This window comes from Aythya ferina, assembly GCF_964211825.1.
Source record: "Aythya ferina genome assembly, chromosome: 2".
Lineage (NCBI taxonomy): Eukaryota > Metazoa > Chordata > Aves > Anseriformes > Anatidae > Aythya > Aythya ferina.
In genome coordinates, this window is record NC_140297.1 from 98,397,278 (window position 1) to 98,415,274 (window position 17,997).

At 40.1% G+C, this 17,997-nt stretch overlaps 2 protein-coding genes across 2 annotated transcripts; one reads left to right on the top strand and one right to left on the bottom strand.

The window, feature by feature from the left end:
- Window positions 1-370: 370 nt before the first annotated feature.
- ACOT13 (acyl-CoA thioesterase 13) lies at window positions 371-6,095 on the bottom strand. The gene is made up of 3 exons (XM_084507770.1): window positions 5,966-6,095; window positions 3,170-3,354; window positions 371-1,078 (listed from the first exon to the last, which is right to left on the bottom strand). The coding sequence occupies exons 1-3, from the start codon at window positions 6,056-6,058 to the stop codon at window positions 922-924; spliced, it is 435 nt and encodes a 144-aa protein (XP_084363896.1). The 5' UTR covers window positions 6,059-6,095; the 3' UTR covers window positions 371-921.
- TDP2 (tyrosyl-DNA phosphodiesterase 2) lies at window positions 3,173-12,616 on the top strand (the record flags this gene model as incomplete). Its single annotated transcript, XM_084510914.1, has 8 exons — window positions 3,173-3,289; window positions 5,927-6,310; window positions 6,404-6,492; window positions 8,672-8,839; window positions 10,081-10,172; window positions 10,605-10,723; window positions 11,056-11,226; window positions 11,987-12,616. 8 exons carry the CDS (start codon window positions 3,173-3,175, stop codon window positions 12,266-12,268), a joined length of 1,422 nt encoding a protein of 473 aa, XP_084367040.1. The 3' UTR covers window positions 12,269-12,616.
- Window positions 12,617-17,997: the final 5,381 nt, after the last annotated feature.

Consider the following 17,997-nt stretch of genomic DNA (forward strand, 5'->3'; position numbering starts at 1 on the left):
TAAGCCTGTTCATAACACTGCATGAAGAGACAAGTCTTACATGTAGCTGATGAAACAGCAACTTAGCTCTACCAAATTCAGTGCAAGTCAGACAATCTACAACTTTAACCTGATAGAAAGTCTTCAGAATTTATTTTCACACACCTCTAAGTCTCACCTGATTTTCAAACAAATGTAGACAGAACTTTAGGTAGGTAGAGTTGAGAAGCCCTGATGATGTAGCTGTACTTTCACATGCAGAAATCACAGAGAGGAGGAAGAAACTCTTCAGGTGAATTGATGTATGAGGGTCGCACTATACCCTCCTTCAACCACTCCATTCTGACAAGCTTTAACTCAACACAAAGAGGTAATAAAATCTTTAAGAAGGTTGTTTTAGAAAGCTTTATTGAATATTTTTGAATTTGTTACAACATCAGTGAATTACATTCAGTATTACCTTGCTTTACACTTTCCAACTGGTCTCATGTTATGCTTACAGAACTCTTCATCACCATTCTACAGAACAAATACTTTGTAAGCATACATTACTACTGTTCAAATGTGCTTGTGACCAGCCTGAAGACAGAGCTGCTTTGACTGTACCACAGTCAAAGGAAAACAGATCTCTTAACACGGTCATGCTGGCAAACCACACTGCTCTTCCAAAGCCTTTTTCTTTGTTACCTTGCCCCCCATGAAAAACACACAAACAGATGCATTTCCGTGCTATTTTGTTCTATTCTTCATCCCTGAATAGGCACTAATTTTAGGCTTTTAGCAACTTTGATGGCAATGGATTTGTTCATTTATCGTGAGACAGAGACAACTCACATCATATAGGTGATCAAAATTGTGTAGATAATGTCTTATTACATAAATGTGAAAATGATTCTATACAGGATTCTTAATCCAACATTCTTATTTTTGAAGTCACTTGTATTAATTGCCTAGATACTTTGTATGTCTGCCTTGTGCAATTAACTTCCCTGTTGCCTTATTCGTTAAATCCACGGTGGCAAATGCAAGATTTCTTCCTTGCTTCAAAATCTGAGCTGTAATCAGTACCTCTTCTCCAATCTTAGCAGCTGAAGTGTATCTTCAATGAAGAACAAAATGAACGGGTAAGAGTCTGTACAGAGCACAAATCCAAGAATATTCCTGCATTTCAGATTATTGTGAAGGGAATTATCAAAAATAAGTAATAGGCACGTCTTTTAACTACCTGCTTGAAAATCCCTGCTGCTTCAAGTCCTAAAGTCCCTCCTAAGTACTGCAGTGGTAGTTCAGTACAACAGTTCCCTGAAAACAGAGGATAGAAAGAAGCCCATCTCTTGGTTCTGATGAAAAGCCCTTTTTGGAACAGAAACAACAGGGTACCAAAGATCTTCGTTACAAGCTCACCTCCAAGTCCTATTCCAGCCACTGCTGGCTTCCTATGGCCTTTCTAAGCCAGCCTGGCTGGTTGAGCTGCAGGATGTCTCTGGAACAAATGCTCCAGAAGGTCATTTCTGTATGGAACCTAATTGTAAGTTAACTGCTTCTCAGACCCTGGCCAGAGAAAAGTCACGGAAATTTGGGAGGCTTTCAAACCTTCCTGGTTTAACTCTGTTTCCATTCATTACACAACTTTTTGTTTTCATTACGTGAGTGGGTGGGTGTGCTCTGACAACTCTCTCTGGGGAGTAAGAAATTATTCCACCACAAAAAGCCTGAAAAGGATCAGGAGGGATGTGGTCTGAGGTAAGGGAACAATACTCAAACGTCAGAATTACACGGGAGAATGTGTAAGTGCTTCATCAACCAGATCACTTTTATGCATGACACCACGTCAGAAGTATGTCAGTCATGCCCACGGCTGGTGTAGCACAAGCCCCGTTACTTGGCAGGGGGCAGGGTTTCAGTCTTCTTTCATTCTCAGAGGCTGCTAATCCCCTTGTGATTTAAATAAGTAAGTAAATAGCCCGTTTCTCCCTGTTCTTTCCATTACTGAAATAGCTTCCTCATGACAACTTTTTAAAAAGAGCCTTCCCCAAAAGGAAAAATCTTCTAGTACAGCAATATCTGATAGCCAACATCAACTGTTTATTGAAAGCAGCAGTCTGAAGCAATAGCTGCAGCTAATGTTTCCTAACTGTTATGCTACTCGATCATTTTGGATCACCTCCACAGAGGGTATTTTCTTGAGATCTTAGCTCTTATATAATTGGGTAGGCATTTTTGATAGGGTAAGTAATTAAAATCTGGGCCTCTCATGGTGCTGCAAGGCAAAAAAAAAATTTATGAGCATTTCAAGTTTCCATTTCCAGTCATTTTCAGGTCATCACAGAGACAATGGAAAGCTCAAGTAGATGCTCCAGTCCCAGCCTAGCAGTGGAGAAATCAGAAAGTGCTGGGGGGAAAGGAAGACATCTGGTAAAGATATACAGATCACTCCCCACGCCCTTTTAACATTTTAGACAGTTTTGATGAGGAGCTACTTCTCCAAGATTTTTAATGCTCAGTGTTAGTTATTCCAAGTAGGATTACTTCAGTTCCAAGCAGTCACAGTCCCTTCACTGAAAGTAACGAAGCAAAGCTGACAAGCTGTAATACTGTGATCAAAGAAGGTTTTGGGATTTTTTCTTAAAGGCACTTTTTAAAAACTGCAATACAGGAAGAACTATTCTCAGTCTTCAATGGGTCTAGAATAAAGGAATGTTCCTCTCATGAGAAATTGACTCAATCTGTAATTTACCCTCCATATGAACAGAGCTAAAATGTTTCTTGTTTTAATCTTTAATGGACTAATACTATAAAAAAGGTTTATAGAAAGCTGCTTGACCTACATTTTGTTGTTTGAGAACACTCTAACATATCTTCACAAGCAAACAAGTTGAGCTTGTTGTGTAAAACTAAAATTTACTGCCTAAAGTCCCTTTAACATTCAGTGAATGAGTGAGTAACATCTCTTGAACACACAGGAAATAAAAGCTTAGGAAACTCCAACTCAAATTTTGCAGCCTGGCAATATTGTCAAATACGCTCTCCCTCACCCCCTACATAATTTCTCAAAGCAAGACTTCTGAAACCAAAGGCAACACCTTTTTAAAGCCCGTACTACAACGTAGAAGGGAAGTGTTATGGAGTCAAAACCTTGTTGGGGAAGAGAAGTTAGCATATTCTAGCAAACACTGTGGATGATACCTACGTGATGTTCATGTCCACGCTGACCCCTGGTGCTGCTCTTTCCGTGTGCAGCAACGCTGCTGTTGATACCACATCCACGAGCGTGGCTGTCAAACCTCCGTGTAATGTGCCACCTCTGTTGGTATGTTCCTCCTCTACTTTCAATTCACATACAACTTTTCCTGGGGTTGCAGAAAGAAGTTTTATCTGTATAAACAAAAGAGGAATTAAGAGTTTACTGACAACAGTAACAACTCCAGATGCTGCCCTGAATCAAGTTGAAAGTAAATCCTGTTTCAATTTTGGATTTGTGAGACAAATTGAAAGATGAAAAATGTACTAATTTAACTGTCACATTATATGTTTCCATAAATTTTGACCAGAAGATTGCTTCCTTAGAAAAATTTGCATTTCTAGCACAGATAAATATTTAAACCGACAATTTAACAAACCTTCAACACTTGCTATGCTCTCAGGAATTGCCTAGGAGACAGCATTCTGCTTTAATTTTCTTTTCCTTTAATCTGTTACTGAAAAGCCAGATTAGAGGGAACACAAAACTGCTTTGTACCACAGTTGTGAAGGTGTATTTGTTAGCTGTGAAAATGGAAATATGACTGACAGTAGTTCATTAATCTTTATACCAGAGCAACCTCAGCAAAAACCTGTACTTTGGAAGGAGCGCTGGAAAAGATAATCAGATTGGCCTCCCTGAACTGAAATTTGTATTCCTGGGCAGAATTATACAACGCTGTGTCACACCGTACTACAGCACCGTGACTTGTGTATACACTTTTATTCTAGCCCAGAGGTGTTACACAGAAAATTACAGTACATCTGTGGTACTGTGCTTCTCCATGTCATCAGCAAAAGCTGGATTTCTGAGACCAAGAAGTTACTACATTTCAGTATTTCCAATTATTTTATTCAAGTTGCTTCAGCTATTAGTACTATATTTAAAATCTGAAGATTTTAAATATAAAGATTTTAAAGTGCAGAACTGGGATAGGTACTATATATGTATTTATATATTTACTCTATATTTACTCTTGCAGCTAATACTTTGAAGTACCTCTAGACTGCCACAAGTGAAATGTGGATGTATTTATTATAATTCCTACATTTTTTTCTAATTTTTTAACACCAAATTCTGTGTGGGGATTTTTTTTAAACTTAAATGTTTCCATACCATATCAAGCAGACTGACTTATTCTCTGTGATCTTAAAAGAAATTAAGACTGAAATGTCTCCTATTTCACTACTGTTTATGTATAATGTGATAATAAAAGCTCAATTCCAGCTAAAATCCCTTTCTGGCAGAACAGAGTTTTTGCAAAACTTGTAAAGAAATGCTACCAAGATAAATGGTAATGGAGTACTCAGTCCAACTTCAAATGGAAAAAAAAAAAGGAATTAAGTAGATGGGACGTTGCTGAGGCAGCACCCTAGTATGAAAACAACACCCTGACCAATGAAGATCCCAAGGTCAGCCGTGCTGTAAAGCAGTAACCGGAGGCCTATATTTCAGACAGAATTTGTGATAAGGGTCTTTTGCTGATGCTTGACGCTGGGAGCAGAAGGCTTCCACTGCCTTTAGAGAGTGCTCCAATCCAGCAGCAAGGCAAGGAAAGCATCTGCTCTCTGCCACTGCTCTGATCTAACACTTGCTGCCTTCTCCCCTTGTCAGAAATAGTTTGGTATTTGAACATTTACACAGCTAGAGCTACTGTTGGTACTTCTCAAAGCCCCCCGTGCTGTCCTCCCACATGTCTCAGTGAGAGGTACACTGCTCTGGCTTCCAGCTACAACTGCGATGCACTACTTTGGAGAACGGGCTTCAAAACCCATAGACATTAAGCCTTATGTAGATACTTCACTGGAATTAAACCAGAAACTTGGTCTGATGCTAAACCTGGGAAGTTTCAGCCTAAAATATGTCTTCTTCAGAATAGGAAAAAATTCAAGTCATATTGTAATTATGGCAAGAAAGGTTTTGTGTTATCTCCCAGTGCAGCAGCAGATACTTTAAATCAGAGCAAAACTTTTACTTTTACTAGGATTGCATTCCTACTATCCTATTTCTAGAAGAGGATTGTGGAAAAAGTCAAAATGCATTCCAAAGCAAGGTAAGCAGCCCGCCTCCCAAGGCTCACTTCCTTCAAAAAGTTACCTTTTCAACCCAAACTACTGCATTCGTTCTCCACACAGTGAGATTTTAAGGTGAAAGGTGAGCAAAGCTACCAGGGTGAAGAGGTCACTAAGGACTGATTAGACTCTGTAACTAAAGGACTCTTGTAATGACTCTTATGTATGACCCGTATGTCTAATAGCTGCTTTCTTTAAATGTGTGGGATCACAGAGCTGTCAGGAAAAACATAAATTTTGAAGTGGCTGTATTTTTTAGATATATTTACTTCCTCTCTGCATGTCACGGGTATGTAAACAAAGAGAAATCAGGGCACCAGAAGCAGGATCCCGGCGCTGCAAAATTTAGCGAGGATCCTCAGAGTGCCTCACGGGAAAGCCCTACACAACCCAGAGGTGGCACGACCCCAGAAGGCACGGCAATGTCCCTTGAACTCAGTTTTTGGGATCATTAGGTAGCGTTACACGGGAGCTACACCGCTCAACCACACTCCTCCACAGCAAGCCGTGCCTGGTACCTCCAGCCTGGCTTCGAGGAGGGGCTGTCAGCACGGGCTCCTTTCTCCTTCCGAGCACGTTTTACCCCGCAGTCTCCCAGCCCTGAAGGTGATCATGGCGCTGGGTTATTGCGAAGGGAGAAACGCCCTGGCCTCGCCCCCTCGCAGCGCCGTACCTTGCGGAGCACCCTGTCGAAGCCCTGCGACTCCACCATGTACCTCATGGCTTCCCGCAAGCCCTCCGCCGCCAAGCCCGTGCCGCCCGGCATGCTGCCCCTCGCCACCGCCTCTCGTCCCCGGCCCGGAACGGCTCCAACCCCTTCCGCCAGCCCCGTCCCGCCCCGTTGTGCCCGGCAGAAGCCATGGAGGTGGCGGCTGCTTCGGCAGGGGAAGGGGGGACCGCGATGGAGACGGAGGAGATGGAGCGGAGGAAGGCGCTGAGCGCCCAGTTCGCCGCCATCACGGGCTGCAGCGCGGCGGCGGCGTGCGGAGCCCTGGGCGACCACGACTGGCACCTGGAGGTAGCAGGGGGACGGGATGGGACGGGATGGGGTGGGACGGCGTGGGTTGGGTGGAGCTGGGAGCCCTAACTCAGCTCTGCCCCTGTGCTTCAGAGGGCGCTGAACGCCTACTTCGAGCAGCCGCTGGAGGACAAGGACGAGGGAGGCAGGGAGCCGCCGCCACGCATGGACCCGGGGGGCTGGTGAGTGCCCGACCCCGAGATGCCCGACCCCGGGGTGCCCGGCTCGTCCCGTGGTGCCCGTGGTTATATTTCCATAAATCGCATCGCCCCCTGCATGCACACCCTGCAGAAGTTAGGGTCAAAGCCCCCCCAGTGCTTCTCACAGACCGACTGCCCCGCAGCACACCCATAGGGCTTGCTGAGATGAGGCGTGAGGGAAGCTGGTTTCTGGAGGTTTGTTTGTTTTGTACATCCACATTTAGTAGAAGAGCCCCAGTGGGCTTTGTTGGTATGAGTAAGCTGTGTTTGGTAACAGCATGCTTGTTTTTCCTTCGTAGAGCGGTATATATGAAAAAAGCAGGCCTCCTAAATATTAATGCTAGGCGGTCCACACCGAGTCAGAACATGTCTGTATGAAATTGTATGGGTCTATTTTTTTTTTTTATTCCTTTTGGCTTTGCCCTGCAGCTTCTGCCTTCAGCCGGGGCACGCAGGATGTGTCAGAAGGAGGTGATGGAGGCCTTGGAGGCAAGGGACCTGCTCAGTTTCAGACCTGCTCGCATTTTGCTGCCCAGTGTTGGGCCTTCCCGGTGGGCTTTAAGCAAGCCCTTGCCCAACCATCTTGCCTTTGGTATTGGCAGCTTAAAACCTGACTTACAGAAGTGTTCCGGGGCAATGATTGCAAAACTTTCAGGTCTGGTCTTGGGAGAATCCTGGAGGCTGAGTTGTGGTATGCTATAAGGTAAAAGGGGGCTTGCGGTGCCTGTCACCTACAGAGAGGTGCTTGGCGTGTTGGCCTTGAGGAGGTGAGGCACATGGGAGTGAAAAAAAGGTATTTTTTTAGCTGCTAGAGAGGAGCTGTAGTAGCTGGTCTATCTGCACTGCCTCTAGCACGACCTCTGCACTGCTGCTCATAAGCAGTGATAACCAAGCTGATATAGAAGAACAGGTTAAAGTTATGTATTTGATAATGGAACGCTATTGTTGGTGTCAGTACTAGGCAATTTCATTTTCTCTAGGATTCCTGTTTTTCATTTTTCTAACAGAAAATGCCTCCTCCCGCCCCATACTGAATACGCTAGTGGGTATTAAGTGGGTGGGGAACTGCTTCCCTTGCTTTTTCCACACCTCTCGGAGTCCAAGCAGACTTTGGTACTTCATCTCATTGTTATTCAGGTTACTGTATGAATATAAAATGGGACCATGAAAATTTTGAAAGATAACCTATCTAAATAGCCCTTAGCTCCCTCTCCTTTGTATGCTTTCCTTTTTGTGTTCTGTTTACGTTATGCGTGTGGCAGTGGAGTCTTAGGTTGTTTGTTCAGCATGAAATAAAAAAAAACACAATGCTACTCTCTGGGGAATAGATAAGTTTTGTTTCAAGGCCTTATTTCCATGTAAGCATATAAATTCTGTGTTTAAAAACAAAGCTCCAGTATCCCAACTTTGCCAAAATAGTCTTAGCTATCCTATTGAACATACGTTGTTTTAGATTCTCGCTTTACTGAAGGAATTCACATTGGGCCGCACTTCGGAGGAGTCAGGTTCCCTTTGGTGACGTGATCCCCAAGCAGTGGCTAGATTAGGCACTCATAATGTGACAGTGCTATTCAGTCTTTATCAAGTCAACAGGGTAGATAGGGCCCTGTGTTTTTGAGGTGGGATTTGGGGGTGAATATTCCCAAAGAAAATGATTGTCAGTTTGTCAGAGTGAGTTTGCACATGTCTGCCCAAGGGGGACTCAAAAATTTTACCTGGTTATGAAGATGGGCGCATAAAAGCAAGTCATGGCAGCATTTCTTTGTTTCTAATATAATGGAGAGTGTTTACATAACTAATATACACAGACTGCCTCTGGCAGGGCGAAAGAGTTGAATTGCTCACGTTCATTGGATTACATTGGTTGCCATCGGACAACTTAAATCAGAATGGTAAATGTTACTTTGTGTCTATGAGGAAGAAGGTGCCCTTAATTCTTCTATATCGTAAAGCTCTGTGTGATTGAGGTCCGTATGTTTAGTTACTGTGCTTCTAAATTACAGTAAGAGTTCAATGTATGTTAACTTATTTGTTGGGAATGCTTTAAATAGCCACCTGTAAGTTGTAATGGATGTAAACCATTGTACTTTCAAAGATCTGAGAGGTAGTTGCAGGAAGAACAGTATTATGCATGTTGACAAACACGTGACTATCTTTTTAGTATTGACCTCACAGCAGATGCTACTACTAGTAATGTCAGCGACGCTGGTGCAGACTCAAGGCAACAAGATGATGACAGCAGCTTCTCACTGATAACCTGGAACATTGATGGGCTGGACTCCAGAAATCTACAAGAGCGAGCTAGAGGCGTCTGTTCTTACCTGGCATTGTAAGCATAGCTTCGTCTTTGTTGTGTTGTGTACTCAGCTTTAAAGCAGAAAGCGAGCTTCTCATTTTAGATATTTTAAAAAAGTCTTCATGCCCAAATTATATTAAAATTAGATTCAGTAATGCAGTACCCTTACAAATCCTAAATAGCTGAATAAAAGTTGATAATACTAGTTGGAAGAGGTCTGAACTTGCACAGCATTTCAGGGGTTAGAGGTAGTGTGAGAACTACTTTAAAAATCTTTTTGTAATGAACAATATTGTTTACATCAAGATGCACTCCCACATCAAGAGCATATTTCATACTTCCCACACATACGCAAAAAGAGGATGAAACTGGAAGAAACTTGATTGTTTTATTCCAGTAATATGAGTAACTTAACTTGATTGTTTTATTCCAGTAATATGAGTAACTTAATTCTAGAGCAAGCCATTTGAAAGGTCAGTAAGGTTTTTTGTTTGTTTTGTTATTTGAAAAATGGCTCTCTTGCCATTACTGTTACTTGTCTATACAAAATAGCAATGTGCAAATTGAGGTAAAAGCAGTAGAATCTGTGATCACCTGTTATACTTGCATCACTGGAAGCTTCACATTAATATATTTATGAGCAATTTAATAATTACGTAAAGTGGTGTATCTTCATAAAGTAATTTATCAATGTTAATTAAACTGATTTAAACAAAATTTATTCTTCTAAATCCAGCAGAAAACCCTTAACTAAATCAAATTTCACTTCATTTTTATTAATCTGAGGTGACTTTATTCTTCTTCTGTAAATAAGGCCTTAGGTTTGTCCTTTACCTGCTTAGAGCAGCATTGTAGCAAAAATTGTCAGGGACAGCTGTGAAGTTGCATCTAAATGCCTAAGTCCTTTCAGAACTGCTACCCCACATGAACTGTTATTGATGGCACAGCTCTAAGGAATGAAGGAGCTTGGCGCTGGTGAAACTGGATGAAGATCAAGACATACATAAGTCATGCATTTTATTACCATGTCAGTACTGTATCTGTAATAATCATTGTTTCATGCCTTCAACATTGGTGGTATATTTATGTGCTACTAAATACAGTGGATAAGGTTTTTTCTTCCTTTTTTGTTTTCTTTTAAATGAGGTCTCAAAATATGTAGGAAGATGAGGAAAAAATGCACCTGAAATCCCTGACCCTGTTCTGTTTGACATCAGAGTGTAACAATACTACCTTTCAGTAGTTAATTTAAAAATTTGTCTTGCTGATTTCAGATACAGTCCAGATGTCGTGTTTTTACAGGAGGTCATCTTACCGTATCTTTGTATTCTGCAGAGTAGAGTAGCCAGTTACACTGTTATTCCAGGTAAGAAGTAAGCCTCAATTTCTTAAGACAGAAACTAGACAAAGTAAGCACCATTTGTAGCAGCTGAAAAGAGGAAGCTGAAGAAGGAAGGACTTAAAATACTTCCTGTGTTTTGATACCAGCATGTCGTTTGATGCAAATTATCCCAACGAAAAGCTCGCTTGACTGGTGGTTTCCTTTGTATTTTTTCTGCATTTTGAAGGACTGATAGCAAGATTAGCAAAAGGAAGTGCTATAGATAAGTAGTTTGTTACACATTTGGATTAAAAAATCTGAAAAATTCATACCCACATTAAGAAACTTTTAAGTAATGATTGTGTATACCTTACAAATTATTCTCCCAGATCATAGTAAGGAGATCTAATTAAGATCTTTAACTTCATGCTACATCAGAAGATAACTTTGACCTTTTCTTTCCCCGTTCCTCTTTAGGTAATATCGATGGCTATTTCACTGTCATTCTGTTGAAGAAATCAAGAGTGAAATTACTAAAACAAGAGATAATAGGTTTTCCAACAACGTCCATGATGAGGAACCTTTTGGTTGTGCATGTGAGTCAGTCATTACGTCCTGCAGCTGCATGTCTGCAAAACAAAAAAAAATCACAGGAAAGGCTGGTCTGGCCTTACTCAAACATATCAGCTGTGTTGCATTTGATGCTAGCAAAATTAAATCATTAAGTTACTCCCGTGCTTTGTTTTCCAGTCTTATAACTTCTGGAAACGATCTGGAAGCCTACTATCCTCCTATAAGTAATTTTTCTCCAATTTAAAATTAGTATTAACCACTCTGTCATTCAGTAATTTACTTTGTGATTACTTTTTGTCTTTGAACTTCGTATCATGGTGTGGAAAGTAACACTGCTCTTTTGTTTCATGCACAGGTGAGCATATCTGGTAATGAACTTTGCCTTATGACTTCTCATCTGGAGAGCACTAAAGACCATTCCAAGGAGCGTGTGAAGCAACTGCAAATAGTGCTAAAAAAAATGCAGGAGGAGTCTGAGTCCACCACTGTTATATTTGGAGGGGATACAAACCTCAGAGACAGTGAGGTAATTAGAGATAAGCAACCTGGTTATTCTAAGGTGTTTTGGCAATATCTTCTCAGACTTTTCTGTTGTCTTTATGGAAAATGAACTACACAGCAGAGATCTGCAACTTCTTAGTCATGCTTTTTTGCTTAGTCATGTTTTAAGAGTAAGAAGCTGAGATATTGCTATGCTGAGGCTTTTGTTACAGCTGTAGCACAAAATGCTGAATTCTCAATATGTATTTCTGAGTAGCTGCAGGGGTAGTTAATGAAGTTTCAAATTTCAAAGCATATTCTGATTTTGAGATCATGATCTTTATTTGTTTGACTCTCTGATTTTCAGAGAGTTAATGCTAATAAAATAATTGAAGAGGGTGCTCTGGTGAAAGGTTTTGGGATTTGAAAATTCATCCTCCGTCATGGAGATACTCAAGATGAGAAGCCGTGTTTGGCTGCGGATCTTAAAAGTGAAAATTGTACATTATTAGTAAAGGTGAGGGTTTCATCCTTCCCTAATAGAGAAATTCTATTGCAGCGAGCTGGAATGACCTTGTTTCAGAGAACATGGTGTTGACCCCCATACCTCAAAATTTCAGAAACAAGCACTTGTGTTGTAGTATATTTTGGATGTAGAAAGTATGACAGAAATTGGTCACGCTGTAGAGTCTACTGAGAAATACCAGAATTTAGAAATGCCTCTCATATATTTGTTTTTCACAACTGATGTTTTGCAGGGAAAAAAAATGATATTTTGACAACATAGTTCTATTTTCTCCCCTCAGGTTACTAAGCTAGGTGGCTTACCTAACAACGTCATGGATATGTGGGAGTTTTTGGGTAAACCTCAACACTGCCGCTATACCTGGGACACAAGCTCCAACACTAACCTGGGCATAACGAGTAAATGCAAATTGCGATTTGATCGTGTTTACATTCGACCTGCAGCAGAAGGAGGAAATATTGTTCCACGAAGTATGGACTTGATCGGATTAGAAAAACTAGACTGTGGCACATTCCCTAGTGATCACTGGGGTCTTTTGTGTAACTTTGATGTGATATTATAAGGAAGAAAAAGGATTGTATTGTTCAGTTTTAAGGGTTTGTTCTTGTTTTACCAAAATTTTACTGTCGGAATTTAAGTAGGACATATTTAAATTTTCAAGCATAGCGAATTCTCTGCTTTTGAATTTTGCTGGAATGTCTTCATTTAATGCCAGGTTTCCTTTTTCCTTATTGTATTCATCCATTCTTGAATCATGTTTTTAAACATTTGTTTTTAACAAAAACACATTCCAGTCTTAAAAGAGGAGGAAAAAGCTAAATAGAATTCCTAAATCACTAGGTGATTTATAAAATGCTTTTATTTTGTCATGTAACATAATCTCATAATAAATGCTGCTGCTTTTTGAAAATACTGTTAGTATGACTGCTTTGTTTGTTTTGCAACTGTTTCTGTTACCCTTTACAGCAGTGTCTTTTGTGGGGTGTTTTGTATTAGCTTCTGAAGTTTGTGTTGTAAATAGGTTTGTACCCCTTCAGGCAAGACAGTAAGGGAGCTGTGGAAAGAAAAGGCAGATTCTCACAAACGAATGGTTTCTTAAGTAAGAATTAAATATTGAATAGATTTACAATGTGCCCTCTATATGATATGAAAATACGAAAAGGCTATATGTAATAAGTTGCATGGAATTTGTACACTTGGGATGTTATATACCTTGCTTATTTTTATTAACCTGGATATGAGTTGCAGATTAAAAGATACTATCTTTTTGGTGAGCTTCTAAAAACAGAATGCTTTTAGAAAAGCAGCTCAAGGTCTAACTGACTTTGCAGAAGATAAATAGGCTTTCTTTCTCAAAGAACATTGTAACCAGTCTCGTGGAACCTATCATTTTATAGACGTGCAAAGTACCAAATGGTATCATACCAAGCTGATTTAAAATGAGAAGTCTCACTCCTAAATTTCAAGCATGAAGTTCAGTGCACACGCATGGAGAGGAAGCACAGACAACCCCTGTCAATTGGTGTACAAAATGCACCAAATGCCTGTACTAACACACAGCGTTCTTAATTACAAACAATAAACTATATATATGTTTGTCTAAAAATACATTTTTTTTCCTTGGGTCTTGGGGACTTTTCACAATATAGGACAGGGGAAGGTGAATCTGTTGGTTCCTACTCTGAAATAGGATCTTTAACCAATTTCATCCCAAGAATGGAAAGGCCAGAGGTACGCGTGTTTTTCCATTGATTCACGAGAGGTGACCTTACCAAACAAACAGATAAACCTCAGGATGTTAATTCATCTCCAGAGAAATCAGCTGGAGAAATGTCACTCTACATTCATTTATGCAAATGTCAAACCCCACATTCCTCTTACTAAAGGTGAAAGAGGCCCTTGTCTTTTGGAAAGGGTGTCTGAATCCTAATGGCTTGATCACTCTCAGTGTATCCTTTTATTTTATAATAACTGAGTTTCGAAATCGAAGAGGAGGTAACTTTTTTTTTTTTTTTTTTTTTTTTTAAAAAAACCACCATTGAGCCCAAGATCTCTTTGTTTTACTCCCAAATAAATAATTCAATAAAAAAAGTAAAAAAATAGATGCCAGAATTTACCTTCCTGGTTTAAAATGGGCCTGGCCCAGTCATGCCTTTGGATGTGCTGCATGTCTCTTTCTTCCTCACTAAAAGCAAAGAAACATCATGAGGTTTGTTTTCACCATTTACATCTCCTCCCCATGCCTGGTAGTTACAGCCAAAGGATTCATGGGGAGGGTGATTGTAACTTTCCTAAAGTTCTTGGAGAGGGGAAAGTGCGATAAACTCATGCTTTGTCAAAATGAACAGTTTTATGTCGTATCCTGCATTATGGCTAGCTTTGCTTATGTGGCTGCATCTTCCCGACAGTTTTGGAAGATAAGAAAAAAGTGGCTGATGGTTAGGATAAGTTTTTAATTTGGGGAAGAAAGAAGGAAAAATGGGGGGCTCAGAGCAGCATGTGGTGTAGCTCCAAGCCTAAACTCCAGATTCATCTTCAGCACTGAGTATCTGCCCCCTGTTTTGATCAGCAGTCTTAACCTCTGAAATAGTGAGTGGGGACATAGCATTTTCATTAGGAACAAGCAGGGACAGAATGCTCTGCAAGGGCAAACTCATTTTTCTAATTACAAAGATGGGCAAGAAGAAGACTTTTTCAGTATAATTAGTGGTTAATCATTCTTTCAGAATGAGGAAATTATGCTTACAGCCTATAAAACTCTTCTTGAACTACAGTAGAAATAATCAGACTTAAAAATTAAGATGACGTAAATGCTGCATGTTTCACTGACTATAGAATGTGAAGCACTATATATTTAATTAAATACACTTTGAACCACTTAGTAAGTACCCAAATTACTGACAATCAAGAGCAGTAAGAGCCCTTACATCAATTTGCCTCTTAATTTAATCAGTGATGTAAAAGATAAAATATCTGCTGAATGTGGCAACTAAAACTTGTAAGAAAAGAGAATGTAATTATTTAAAGGGGTAGAAACACCAAAGCAAAACAAAGCAAAAAGTTTCTTGGGCTACAACTTGCAATTTGATTTCTTTTCCTATTTCAGTGACCTAATACTATGGCGTCCATACAAGGACTTGCACAAACATGAAAATGTGAGACCGCAATAAGTATCTCCTATTGGTAATCAGCAGCACTGGATATTGAGGAAATCAGGAAATCATATGCTATTGAAAGCAGCATTATTTTATTAGTACTTTGATGCAGATATTAAGATTATTTCTTTTTCTGAGGGCAGAGCCAGTCTTAAACATAGCCACAATAAAAGGGCTTGAAATGAGTAAAAAAGCAAGAGATATAAATGGAATTAAAGAAATGTTTAACTTCTAGGGAGGAAAATAATGAATGGATGGCTTTCCCAGGGTTTGTGTTTACTAAGAGTACAGTTAAGACTAAGTAATGAAGATGCATAAAGAACACCTATTTATTTCTTGGCGACAAGGCATGCTGTGGAACATCAGCTCAAAGAAAAGAGAATCCCAGCAACTGCGAAGCCACCAGTGTAACACTGCCATTTTGGTAAGAGCAGAGAAAACAGGAGGGTTAAATGGGTGTTGGAGAATATAGGGACCCCAAGTGAAGATAACACAAGCACAGCTGAGGGCAGGTAAGACAAAAGCTTTATCCCTTTTTTTTTAATCTTTATATCTATATCCATGTAATTAAATTGTGAAGCTTTATCCATATTTTTATGTTTATTTATATATCCATGGATGTAAATTGACCTACTAACACAAATTGTTACCATAATACTACGGTTTTGACTAAAGAAAGGATGAGAGTGCAGGGAGCCTCGAGCCAGGGCTTCCCCGCCACCGGCACCAGGATGTTCGGAGGGGCCATTAGGTGGTGGTGGGCAGCACAGGTCGGAGGCAGGCTCCAAAAAGCCTCCAGATGTCCAGCAATGAGTTGACAACTTCAGAGGGCTTTGGTCAAATGAAATGAATGGTCTTACTGTGGAAAGGCAGCTGGAAGTAACCAGATGGACATTTACCTGGCTATGTTTTGAAGCTTTGGTGGTCTTCAGATAGCACTGCAGCACACTCAGTCTATTAATTCATCAGCTTTAAGCCTACTAGTTCATCAGTGTTATGAAAGACAAGAAGTGGCTCAGCAAGAAAACACCATCTCACCCTCAGCCATCTGTGGCAAACCTGCTTTATCGGCCTGTTCCTCCACTTCAAAGCATTTCTAGAGCTTGCAGACTGAGTGAACACCAGGTGCTGCTGATGAGCTTCTCACCTCTGTCACTTCAGCATTTGCATGGCACTGACACGTGGAACTCTGTCCTGTTTGTTCAATGGAGAAGGAAATCCGTGTGCAAGAAAGTCAAGGGCACTGGAGCAGCTACTGCTGTGCAAAGAAAGGGAACAGAGAGGCAGCTGCTGCTCTCATCCTTTCCCTCCTGCTTTCTCCATTAGAATAATTGTCGGGAATTCACATTGTTCTTCTCACTTCAAATATGCACACTTCAGCCTCTGTAAGTTGGCCTAAATATATGCAAATTACAGAAACTGAGGAATCAAAATTGCCATGACTATATAGCATAAAAAAATAAATAAATTAAAAAAATATAAACCGATTATTCCTTTAGGCACCTTCATATATATACAAAATAAATCCAGTGTTATAGTTCAGAGATTTAATTCCTTGCTTTATACAGCAAGCACTTCAGTTATAGGCTCCCTATACCAAAATAAATAAATAAATAAATAAAATGAGTAGCTTCAGGAAATGTCATATTGTTAAAAAGTATGGGTAAGGTGGGAATCAGAAGGCAAGTAAAAAGATGAGGTAAAAACAGCTCTACATGTATGCTGTAGAGATGACATTTTTACATCTTTAGAACACTTTTCTTTTATACACCATTTTGTAACTCCTTCAAAATACCATTTTCCTGAGTCAAGTGTTGGCGATTCATGAGAGACAAAGCAGAACATGGCAACACACGGGCATTGCTAGCAGGTGGAACAGAGGATTTAGGGACATTGACAGGTTGGAGGTGCAAATTAGCACAAGAACTTCACAATTAGAGTTTGAAATTCACAACTTTCTGTGTTTTATTTCACTTGAAGATGAAACCGTGCACTTGAAATGTTGCCCAGACCCACAAAGATAAACCACTTTTCTATGGAACATGGGTGAGCAGAGAAAGGTGTATTTCCAAATGGAAATAGGCCAATTATTTTGGAGTGCAGTTGTAAAAACTAAAGAAATGCATGAACCATTTCTGCATGTCCTGCCTGCAAACACAACATAGTCACTCAGCAGAAAATGTGAATGAGGCAACTAGGACAGAGCAAAATTTGAGACAGAAATGCCTAATATTTTATTAAAAAGCTGTGTACAGGCACTTTTATGGTGATTTCAGATGAAGATACTAGTTGTTGGCATGTGGGATTTCACCAGCTGAGCAACGTGGAGTCTCCAGCTCAATGTTTTTATGAAAATTGGTAAATTTATGAAAAGTGGAAAGAGGATGTGTAGGTCTAGGTGCTCATCACAGAGTTGCTTATCTGTTCTGGGGAGAACATGTGAATGAAGTGCAAAATCTCAGATTTCATTGCAAGGAAGGGGAGTTTGTCAGATTTGAAAGGTCAGGCTAGCAAAGAAAGTAACTTTCTGTGGAAGGTTTTTGCTAATAAATTTTGTATTACAGTTATTTGCAATCTAATTTGCCAGGCCAGAGGATATGTCGAATGATCTAGCTCTCAATATACCACAGGATCAAGATAAAGTACAAATCATCATAGAGGATCCAATAATTCTGTTTCCATTGAACAGCTTTTTAAGGACAGTCTTTGGTTGAGAGTTTCTAGATACACTAGTTTGAAAACAAAACAGTACTTTCTAAAATGTGGATTTCTCAGTGTCCTTTTAGTCTGGTAGGAGCTTGGTAGCTTTTCTTCTATCTGCCTGAGGCCCATTGAGCTGCTTAGACTGTACTCCTTCAAAGCCCAGGTCTTTGCAGCTCAGTTTGTAAAATACTGTAGTTTCCTCCATTGACTGGCCGAAATAAAATAGTCTATGATGCATGAACAAGTTGAAATGAAATAGTAATATCCTTAGCAGTGAAAACTGGATTGGTAATACAATAAATGAACAGATTTATTGCCATCTCCTTGCGCTAGCCTGCTGAAACAGCCTGCTATTTTATTTAATCCCATACCAGAGGAATTATTGGCTGGTAATCCATTGTTAAACATCATGTAGAATGATGGATGAAAATGT

What these genes read in the sequence shown, in the direction of transcription:
- ACOT13 (XM_084507770.1), bottom strand. Translation starts at nt 6,058, where the DNA reads ATGCCGGGCGGCACGGGCTTGGCGGCGGAGGGCTTGCGGGAAGCCATG. An exon ending in TCGACAGGGTGCTCCGCAAG is followed by an intron (nt 3,355 to 5,965) that starts GTACGGCGCTGC and finishes TTGTTTATACAG; the next exon opens with ATAAAACTTCTTTCTGCAAC. An exon ending in AGCGTGGACATGAACATCAC is followed by an intron (nt 1,079 to 3,169) that starts GTAGGTATCATC and finishes TCTTCATTGAAG; the next exon opens with ATACACTTCAGCTGCTAAGA.